This window comes from Bos grunniens, chromosome 11 (assembly GCF_055505025.1).
Source record: "Bos grunniens cultivar Pamir isolate PY7600 chromosome 11, Bosgru_T2T1.0, whole genome shotgun sequence".
Taxonomy (NCBI): Eukaryota; Metazoa; Chordata; class Mammalia; order Artiodactyla; family Bovidae; genus Bos; species Bos grunniens.
Window position 1 is genome coordinate 13,961,294 of NC_141175.1, and position 11,958 is coordinate 13,973,251.

The 11,958-nt window shown below is 39.2% G+C and overlaps 1 protein-coding gene across 1 annotated transcript; it reads right to left on the bottom strand.

The window, feature by feature from the left end:
• Window positions 1–10,508: 10,508 nt before the first annotated feature.
• Window positions 10,509–11,615, bottom strand: LOC147362588 (olfactory receptor 1L4). The gene has a single exon (XM_086325371.1). The coding sequence runs from the start codon at window positions 11,442–11,444 to the stop codon at window positions 10,509–10,511; it is 936 nt and encodes a 311-aa protein (XP_086181497.1). The 5' UTR covers window positions 11,445–11,615.
• Window positions 11,616–11,958: the final 343 nt, after the last annotated feature.

The following is an 11,958-nucleotide window of genomic DNA, read 5'->3' on the forward strand; positions in this document are numbered from 1 at the left end:
GTTGCTTATTGTTCTAGTGATTTTTAAGGAGACAGGCAAATGCATAGAGAAAGCCTGGGGCTTCTCCCAAGATGTGGAGGAGAATGTATCAAGAGAAGAGTTCAGGTCTTCATATAAAAGTTCTTTGCAGATTAGTTGGTGCTAATATAACCACACTTATCAATCCGTCCATTAAAACAAACACTTAAAAAACTATATATTACTTAAAGTTTACTATTGTAACCATTTTAAAATGTATTAAGTGGCAGTAAGTACATTCACACTGTGATGCAACCATCATCACCATCATCTCCAGAGCTTTTTTATTCTATATGGAAACTCTGTACCCATTGAGGAAGAACTCTCCATTGCTCCCTGTCTCCAGCCCCTGGAAACTATTGTTCTACCATTTGTCTATGAATTTGATGATTCTAAGTATCTATTAGAAGTGGAATCTTAGAGTATTTGCCCTTTTGCATCTGGCTTATTTCACTTGAGTCTTCAAGGTTCATCCATCTTGTAGCATATTTTTTTCATCCATTTTTAAGGCTAAAGTGCAATTCTGCAGTCCAGATAGAACCTCAGTCTTAATGTTTGCAGCAAAATCTTTAATTTGATGAGTTACTGTATCAGAGAATGACAGAGCTGCGGTTCTTTTTACTGGCTTTTCATCAGCAGGCATTCAGCCATGTCAACTGCAACAGGATTTGTTTCTCAACTGCTGTGTGTACTTACCCAGGAAGAAGCTTAGTTAGCCTGTAAGATGCCTTGATGGCTTCCTCATTTCCAATTTTAAGGACTAGAAAAAGCAATTTTTATTTTTTTATTTTAGTGAATTATACATAATACAATTTTTAACCCAGAGTGCTCCTAATATTCATGTTTAAAATATTCACTTCCTTTTTCTTTAAATGCCAAACAATTGGACTTAAAACAATGTTACAACTTAACTGACATCAAAATACTAATTTGCTTTATATGGCACAATAATGTAAGTCATTAATATTTATAAAGTCAAAGAACAGATAGCTTTGTCATTTTTAAATTTCTTATTTACAGGGTTACCCAATTTCTCTGGGGTAGACTTCTCCCTTTCATGATTCAGAAAACTTCTAATATGCCAGTTTCATTTGTTTTAGTAGTTTTAAATGTAGATAGTGCAGTGTGGGTTGAGAAAGTGAATTTTCTTGTATCTCCTTCTTTTGAGCCAATGGTCCAATTTCAGCCAACTGTTAAGTATAAGAAAATATAAGAAAAATGCAAATAGAATATTAAAATCTAACAAATATTTTTTAAAACTTAAATTATAAAATACTTAGAGATTTCAATAAGATTTTGAAACAGAGAAATTTTGAAAAATTAAAAAATACTAACATTATTATCAAACAAGGTAAAGTGTACTTCCTTCTTACTGGGTTTCCATATACGGGCAACAAAAATACCAGATTTTGAAACAACAATTTATTAGATGATAATGAGGTTAGAGAGATTATATGGTATATAAACAAAATTAATAAAACCATAAAAGTACTAAAACCAAACTGAGTTTATCTTAAATACAAAATCAATATGCAGAAATCTGTATCTTCTCTGTACACTAACAACAAACTGTTAGAAAGAGATATTAAGAAAATAATCCTGGTTTAGCAAGTGGGGGCTGGGCAGGGAGGCACGGCATGGGCTGCATCGCTTAGAGTAAGGATCTGGCCTGAATACCCCGAGTGCTACCTGAGTGAAATATTTGGGCTAGCAAACCAGACTGTGGGATATCTACCACGTGAAAAGCCAGCCCTAACCTAAGACACTGCCAGGCCGGTGCATGGAACAAAGACTGGACAGAGATAGCCGCTGTAGACCGTCCCCCTCTGGTGACAGGCAGCCAGACCTCGAAGGGGGCAATCTCAGCCCCAGAGAGACATTATCTACAAAACTGTAAGCAGGCTTCTTTGCTAACTAAAACTTCTTGGGGTTCTGGACAGTCAACATCCGCCTGAGAAGGTGCGCTGGTTGTACACCCAGATAACCAAGCGGCGGGGAGGCAATAAGTCGCAGCAACCACGCTTGCCAAACACCTCATCATTGAAAGACAACTATATGTCTTGTCTTTCTTGTCTGAGCTGCTTGGACTTGGGAAGGGCACAAAACGCAGGCCCAACCGAGTCTGTGCCTCTGAGGACTACCCGAGTGCCTGAACCTGAGCGGCTTAGACCTGGGAGGTGCAAGCAGCCCAGGGCCAGGCGCGGATGGTTCCGGCAGAGCAATCTAGAGCTTGAGCAGTGTGGGCAGGGAGGCTACATGCGCTGTGAACGGGGGCAGGCCCAGTGTGGCTGAGGCACTGCAAGCACACGCCAGTCTTATTTATTTGCAGCGTCCCTCCCTCCCCACAGCACGACTGAACAAGTGAGCCTTAAAAAAATTTAAAAAAAGGTGCCCACCACCGCCCCCTTTGTATCAGGGCGGATATCAGACACTGAAGAGACCAGCAAACAGAAGAAGCTATAACAGAGGGAACCGCCTTGGAAGCGACAGGCAATAGATTAAAACCCCGTGATGTTTTATCAGTGGTGCTGCATAGAAGGAGAAGTTTTGAGACTACTGTAAAAATAAGACAGATAACTGGAAGCAGGAGGCCTAAGTCCAAACCCTGACTCCATGGAACATTAATTGACAGGAGCTCATCAAATGCCTCCATACCTACACTAAAACCAAGCACCACACAAGGGCCAACAAATTCCAGGGTAAGACATACCAAGCAAATTCTCCAGCAACACAGGAACACAGCCCTGAGCTCCAATATACAGGCTGCCCAAAGTCACCCCAAAACCATAGACATCTCATAACTCATTACTGGACACTTCATTGCACTCCAGAGAGAAGAAATCCAGGTCCACCCACCAGAACACCGACATAAGCTTCCCTAACCAAGAAACCTTGACAAGCCACCTGTACAAACCCACACACAGCAAGGAAACGCCACAATAAAGAGAACTCCACAAACTGCCAGAATACAGAAAGGAAACCCCAAACTCAGCAATTTAAACAAGATAAAGAGACAGAGGAATTCCCAGCAGGCAAAGGAACAGGATAAATGCCCACCAAACCAAACAAAAGAGGAAGAGACAGGGAATCTACCTGATAAAGAATTCCAAATAATGATAGTGAAATTGATCCAAAATCTTGAAATCAAAATGGAATCACAGATAAATAGCCTGGAGACAAAGATTGAGAAGATGCAAGAAAGGTTTAACAGGGACCTAGAAGAAATAAAAAAGAGTCAATATATAATGAATAATGCAGTAAATGAGATCAAAAACACTCTGGAGGCAACAAATAGTAGAATAACAGAGGCAGAACATAGGATTAGTGAATTAGAAGATAGAATGGTAGAAATAAATGAATCCGAGAGGAAAAAAGAAAAACGAATTAAAAGAAATGAGGACAATCTCAGAGACCTCCAGGACAATATTAAACGCTACAACATTTGAATCATAGGGGTCCCAGAAGAAGACAAAAAGAAAGACCATGAGAAAATACTTGAGGAGATAGTAGTTGAAAACTTCCCTAAAACGGGGAAGGAAATAATCACTCAAGTCCAAGAAACCCAGAGAGTCTTAAACAGGATAAACCCAAGGCTAAACACCCCAAGACACATATTAATCAAATTAACAAAGATCAAACACAAAGAACAAATATTAAAAGCAGCAAGAGAAAAACAACAAATAACACACAAGGGAATTCCCATAAGGATAACAGCTGATCTTTCAATAGAAACTCTTCAAGCCAGGAGGGAATGGCAAGACTTACTTAAAGTGATGAAAGAAAATAACCTACAGCCCAGATTATTGTACCCAGCAAGGATCTCATTCAAATATGAAGGAGAAATCAAAAGCTTTACAGACAAGCAAAAGCTGAGAGAATTCAGCACCACCAAACTAGCTCTCCAACAAATGCTAAAGGATATTCTCTAGACAGGAAACAAAAAAAGGGTGTATAAATTCAAACCCAAAACAATAAAGTAAATGGCAATGGGATCATGCTTATCAATAATTACCTTAAACGTAAATGGATTGAACGCCCCAACCAAAAGACAAAGACTGGCTGAATGGATACAAAAACAAGACCCCTACATATGTTGTCTACAAGAGACCCACCTCAAAACAGGGGACACATACAGACTGAAAGTGAAGGGCTGGAAAAAGATTTTCCATGCAAATAGGGACCAAAAGAAAGCCGGAGTAGCAATACTCATATCAGATAAAATAGACTTTAAAACAAAGGCTGTGAAAAGAGACAAAGATGGTCACTACATAATGATCAAAGGATCAATCCAAGAAGAAGATATAACAATTATAAATATATATGCACCCAACATAGGAGCACCGCAATATGTAAGACAAATGCTAACAAGTATAAAAGGAGAAATTAACAATAACATAATAATAGTGGGAGACTTTAGTACCCCACTCACACCTATGGATAGATCAACTAAACAGAAAATTAACAAGCAAACACAAACTTTAAATGATACAATAGACCAGTTAGACCTAATTGATATCTATAGGACATTTCATCCCCAAACAATGAATTTCACCTTTTTCTCAAGTGCACATGGAACCTTCTCCAGGATAGATCACATCCTGGGCCATAAATCTAGCCTTGGTAAATTCGGAAAAATTGAAATCATTCCAAGCATCTTTTCTGACCACAAGGCAGTAAGATTAGATCTCAATTACAGGAGAAAAACTATTAAAAATTCCAACATATGGAGGCTGAACAACACGCTGCTGAATAACCAACTAATCACAGAAGAAATCAAAAAAGAAATCACAATATGCATAGAAACGAATGAAAATGAAAACACGACAACCCAAAACCTGTGGGACACTGTAAAACAGTCCTAAGGGGAAAGTTTATAGCAATACAGGCATACCTCAAGAAACAAGAAAAAAGTCAAATAAATAACCTAACTCTACACCTAAAGCAACTAGAAAAGGAAGAAATGAAGAACCCCAGGGTTAGTAGAAGGAAAGAAATCTTAAAAATTAGGGCAGAAATAAATGCAAAAGAAACAAAAGAGACCATAGCAAAAATCAACAAAGCCAAAAGCTGGTTCTTTGAAAGGATAAATAAAATTGACAAACCATTAGCCAGACTCAAGAAACAAAGGGAGAAAAATCAAATCAATAAAATTAGAAATGAAAACGGAGAGATCACAACAGACAACACAGAAATACAAAGGATCATAAGAGACTACTATCAGCAATTATATGCCAATAAAATGGACAACGTGGAAGAAATGGACAAATTCTTAGAAAAGTACAACTTTCCAAAACTGGACCAGGAAGAAATAGAAAATCTTAACAGACCCATCACAAGCACGGAAATTGAAACTGTAATCAGAAATCTTCCAGCAAACAAAAGCCCAGGTCCAGACAGCTTCACAGCTGAATTCTACCAAAAATTTAGAGAGGAGCTAACATCTATCCTACTCAAACTCTTCCAGAAAATTGCAGAGGAAGGTAAACTTCCAAACTCATTCTATGAGGCCACCATCACCCTAATACCAAAACCTGACAAAGATGCCACAAAAAAAGAAAACTCCAGGCCAATATCACTGATGAACATAGATGCAAAAATCCTTAACAAAATCCTAGCAATCAGAATCCAACAACACATTAAAAAGATCATATGCCATGACCAAGAGGGCTTTATCCCAGGGATGCAAGGATTCTTCAATATCCGCAAATCAATCAATGTAATACACCACATTAACAAATTGAAAAATAAAAACCATATGATTATCTCAATAGATGCAGAGAAAGCCTTTGACAAAATTCAACACCCATTTATGATAAAAACTCTCCAGAAAGCAGGAATAGAAGGAACATACCTCAACATAATAAAAGCTATATACGACAAACCCGCAGCAAACGTTATCCTCAATGGTGAAAAATTGAAAGCATTTCCTCTAAAGTCAGGAACAAGACAAGGGTGCCCACTTTCACCATTACTATTCAACATAGTTTTGGAAGTTTTGGCCACAGCAATCAGAGCAGAAAAAGAAATAAAAGGAATCCAAATTGGAAAAGAAGAAGTAAAACTCTCACTGTTTGCAGATGACATGATCCTCTACATAGAAAACCCTAAAGACTCCACCAGAAAATTACTAGAACTAATCAATGAATATAGTAAATTTGCAGAATATAAAATCAACACACAGAAAACCCTTGCATTCCTATACACTAATAATGAGAAAACAGAAAGAGAAATTAAGGAAACAATTCCATTTACCATTGCAAAGAAAAGAATAAAATACTTAGGAATATATCTACCTAAAGAAACTAAAGACTTATATATAGGAAAGTATAAAACTCTGATGAAAGAAATCAAAGAGGACACTAATAGATGGAGAAATATACCATGTTCATGGATTGGAAGAATCAATATAGTGAAAATGAGTATACTAAATTCAATGCAATCCCTATCAAGCTACCAACGGTATTCTTCACAGAGCTAGAACAAATAATTTCACAATTTGTATGGAAATACAAAAAACCTCGAATAGCCAAAGCTATCTTGAGAAAGAAGAATGGAACTGGAGGAATCAACCTACCTGACTTCAGGCTTTACTACAAAGCCACAGTCATCAAGACAGTATGGTACTTGCACAAAGACAGAAATATAGATCAATGGAACAAAATAGAAAGTCCATGCACATATGGACACCTTATCTTTGACAAAGGAGGCAAGAATATACAATGGATTAAAGACAATCTCTTTAACAAGTGGTGCTGGGAAAACTGGTCAACCACTTGTGAAAGAATGAAATTAGAGCACTTTCTAACACAATACACAAAAATAAACTCAAAATGGATTAAAGATCTACATAAGACCAGAAACTATAAAACTCCTAGAGGAGAACCTAGGCAAAACACTCTCCGACATACATCACAGCAGGATCCTCTATGACCCACCTCCCAGAATATTGGAAATAAAAGCAAAAATAAACAAATGGGACCTAATTAAACTTAGAAGCTTCTGCACAACAAAGGAAACTATAAGCAAGGTGAAAAGACAGCCTTCAGAATGGGAGAAAATAATAGCAAATGAAGCAACAGACAAAAAACTAATCTCAAAAATATACAAGCAACTCCTACAGCTCAATTCCAGAAAAATAAATGACCCAATCAAAAAATGGGCCAAAGAACTAAATAGACATTTCTCCAAAGAAGACATACAGATGCCTAACAAACACATGAAAAGTGTTTGTTTGTTAGATGCCTAACAAACACATGAAAAGTGTTTGTTGTGTAGCAAACACAACATCACTCAGTATCAGAAAAATGCAAATCAAAACCACTATGAGGTACCATTTCATGCCCGTCAGAATGGCTGCGATCCAAAAGTCTACAAGCAATTAATGCTGGAGAGGGTGTGGAGAAAAGGGAACCCTCTTACACTGTTGGTGGGAATGCAAACTAGTACAGCCACTATGGAGAACAGTGTGGAGATTCCTTAAAAAACTGGAAATAGAACTGCCTTATGATCCAGCAATCCCACTGCTGGGCATACACACTGAGGAAACCAGAAGGGAAAGAGAAACGTGTACCCCAATGTTCATCACAGCACTGTTTATAATAGACAGGACATGGAAGCAACCTAGATGTCCATCAGCAGATGAATGGATAAGAAAGCGGTGGTACATATACACAATGGAGTATTACTCAGCCATTAAAAAGAATACATTTGAATCAGTTCTAATGGGGTGGATGAAACTGGACCCTATTATACAGAGTGAAGTAAGCCAGAAAGAAAAACACCAATACAGTATACTAACGTATATATATGGAATTTAGAAAGATGGTAACAATAACCCTGTATACGAGACAGCAAAAGAGACACTGATGTATAGAACAGTCTTATGGACTCTGTGGGAGAGGGAGAGGGTGGGATGATTTGGGAGCATGGCATTGAAATATGTATAATATCATATATGAAACGAATTGCCAGTCCAGGTTCGATGCACGATACTGGATGCTTGGGGCTGGTGCACTGGGACTGCCGGGAGCAGGAGCTCCGCCCATGGCAAAGGTCATGAGGAAGGAGGCTTGGCATATGTAAAGGTGGGATCGAGCCTCAGGAGTCCCCCTGGAAATTCTCGAGCATCTACCCCCAAAACCAGAGTCTGCCTACTTTCTGCTTTGTGCTCTCACCTACACCTCTGACTTTACAGGGGGCTGTCCCCCATTACCTCTCTCTGAAAAAATGGTTAACTTACAGCTCCAGTTAATAAAGTTCCTGGGTGTGATAGTGTTTCAACCTACAAACTCCTTTGGAAGTCCTCTAGCCTGCCTGAATAGGTTTTTCCGGCCACATGTGATTGCTCAGAGCCTCCCGACTGTGAGAGGCATGAGATGTTCTAAACTGTCTAAATACAGATTCCTTTGAGCAGTTAAAAGATTGATTAGAAATTGTATTGGTGAAGGGTTTTTCACTTGTTGGGCCAATGTTTGCTGCTAAGTCTCCATATCCCTCACCTGCTGTGTCCCTGGCAGTGTATTGATTAATATAATTGGTGTAAGTAGTAGCTTTAATGTTTGTAACCTGGGACCCTTGAGATAATTCTTTTTCTTGTTATAGCCCACCACACCTTTGCCCTATAGGAATGCAACTTTATCTAATGCTTTTGGAGGGTGGCGCTTAACTAATCACCTTTAGAGAAAAATAAGTTTTCTGAAGAAAGGGTCTTAAAATGTTAACAGGCCTCCGGGCCAGAAGATGATGCAAATCACCTAAACTTTTGCATATGATAAGTTTGCAGGAAGAAAGCCTGGCTTACTGCATGACTCTACCCCTTCCCCCATTATCCTCTATGCATAACTTAAGGTATAAAAACTAGTTTGGAAAATAAAGTGCGGGCCTTATTCACCAAAACTCGGTCTCCCCATGTCGTTCTTTCTCTCACCTTCTGGCTGAATTATTCAGCCTCTTTTCTCCACTGAATTTCCACACTGAGCTATCCTTATTTAACGACTCTTTATATCCTTAATTAACTTTTAGTTAAGCAATTGTTTCCTGAGCCTCGCAGATGCTTCGAACCCAGAGGGATGGTATGGGGAGGGAGGAGGGAGGAGGGTTCAGGATGGGGAACACATGTATACCTGTGGCAGATTCATTTTGATATATGGCAAAACCAATACAATATTGTAAAGTTAAATAAAATAAAATAAAATAAAAAGAAAATAATCCTACTTTAATTGCATCAAAAAGAATAAAATACTTAGGAATAAATTTAACCAAGAAGATGAAAGACCTGTACTTGAAAAGCATTCATGAAAGGAATTAAAGATGACACAAACAAATGTGAAGATATATGGTACTCAGGGACTCATATTGTTAAAATTCCCATACTACACCAATGGCATTTTCAACAAGACAAGAACAACTCTGTTTATTGAAGAGACTCCCCTCTTTTTATTCTATATTCTTGATGACTCTGTTGAAAATTAGTTGATGATATATACTTTGTTGTATTTCTGGATTCTTTCTTCTGTTCCATTGGTCTTTATGCCAATACTATACTGTTTTGATTCCTGTGGCTTTGTAATATATTTTGAAATCATGAAGTGAGGCCTCTAGCTTTGTTTTTTTATTCTCAAGATTGTTTTTGACATTTTGAGTCCTTTATAGTTCCATATGAATTTTAGGATTTTGTTGTCTATTTCTTTAAGAGAGTAATTGGGATATTAGGATTTAATAGAAATTTCAGTGAATCTGTAGATCACTTCATATATTATGGACATTTTAACAATGTTTCTTGCCTCTACCTGCTTGAATGGTTTCCACTATTTGAAATACTCTGTCCATTTCTTCTTTCTATTAAATTTCTTCTGTCCAAATTTATGAAGTCCATGTAATGTCTTATAAATAGTAATAGAGTTTTGCAGTTCCTTAAGTACTGACTATTGTCAAGCTTATGAGGGAATTACTTGCCAATAACTTTCCCCCACTATAAGGGATTCCCTAGTGGCTCAGATGGTAAGGTGTCTGCCCGCAATGCAGGAGACCCAGGTTCAATCCCTGGGTCTGGAAGATCCCCTGGAGAAAGAAATGACAACCCACTCCAGTACTCTTGCCTAGAAAATTCCATGGATGGAGGAGCCTGGTGGGCTACAGTCCATGGGGTTGCAAAGAGTTGGACATGACTGAGCAACTTCACTCACTCACTCATTGTCAAGCTTAAGAGGGAATTACTTGCCAATAACTTTCCCCCACTATATGGGTAGCAGAAACTGTTTTCCTGAAATCAAAATTCTTAGCAGTACTAGCTTGGTATTGAACATATGTCTGGTCAAGGTCATTTATAGACACTGAGTGATCTGGTTTCCAGTTCAATACTCTTACTGTGATTCGACACCACTTCCTATCACCTCTTTGGGTACCAAGTGAAAAATGGGTACAAAGCAAAGATAACCTGATCATCTCTTAGGTCATCACCCAGTTATGACCTGTAATCTTTTTGTTTTTTTCTATGAGTAAACTTGGTCCCTTAGTTTCCTCAGACCCCTCTTTATATCTTTGTTCCTCAGGCTGTAGATGAAAGGGTTCAACATGGGTGTCACTATTGTGTATATAACTGTGGCTACCCGGTCCTTCACCACTGAGTACATGGACAGTGGCCTAAAATACACATAGATGATACTTCCATAGAAGAAGACCACCACGGTGAGGTGGGAGCCACAGGTGGAGAAGGCCTTCCACTTCCCAGCTGCAGAGGGGATTTTGAGCACCGTGATGATGATTCTCAGGTAGGAGAAGAGAATGCACAGGAAAGGGGTGGCAATGACAGCCAGGGTCTCGGTCATGACCACAATCTGGTTGGATGAAGTGTCAGAGCAGGAGAGCTTAAGCACAGGTTGAGTATCACAAAAGAAGTGCTTGATGACATGGGAGGCACAGAAAAACAGGCGGGACATGAGTAGCACACGCAGCATGGAGTGCAGGTGAGAGATGGTGCATGAGCCCAGCAACAGGAGGAGGCAGCGCCGTGGGCTCATGACCACATCATAATGGAAGGGGTTGCAGATGGCTACCAGCCGGTCAATGGCCATCGAGGCCAGCAGGTAGCTGTCAGTGTTTCCCAAGGCCATGAACAAGTACATCTGGACCAGGCAGCCCACATAGGAGATGAATTTTGTCTCTGAGAGTAAGTTCACCAGCATGTTGGGCACAATGACTGTTGTGAAGCAGATATCCATGAAGGACAGGTTGCTGAGGAAAAAGTACATAGGGGTGTGGAGCCGAGAGTCAGAGTGGATGGCCAGGATGATGAGTCCATTCCCCACCAGGGTGATCAGGTACATGACAAGGAATACAGCGAAGAGGGGTTTCTGCAGGTGGGGGTTGGAAGAGATGCCCAGGAGGATAAAGTCCGCAGTGCTGCTGCTGTAGTTCTTTATCTCCATGTCCTTGACCTCTTCGTCAGGGTTTGGAGGCCCCGTGGGAGAGATGCGAAGGGCAATTTGATGAAGATGGCTCTTTCCTAACCTCCAGCCTATTAAAAAAAAGGAAGCCCACTGCTTTTTGTTAGGATTTTAAAGAATAGTTATTTCAAAAAACTACAGAGATCAGGGGATAAAACCCAACAAGGGGAAAGGTAAACAATTCTAAGCTACTCCTAAATGAGAAGCTAAAATTTTCCCAGGTGTTCTCTGAGGAAACCAGAAGGGAAAGAGACACGTGTACCCCAATGTTCATCACAGCACTGTTTATAATAGCCAGGACATGGAAGCAACCTAGATGCCCATCAGCAGATGAATGGATAAGAAAGCTATGGTACATATACACAATGGAGTATTACTCAGCCATTAAAAAGAATACATTTGAATCAGTTCTAATGAGATGGATAAAACTGGAACCTATTATACAGAGTGAAGTAAGCCAGAAAGAAAAACACCAATACAGTATACTAACACATAT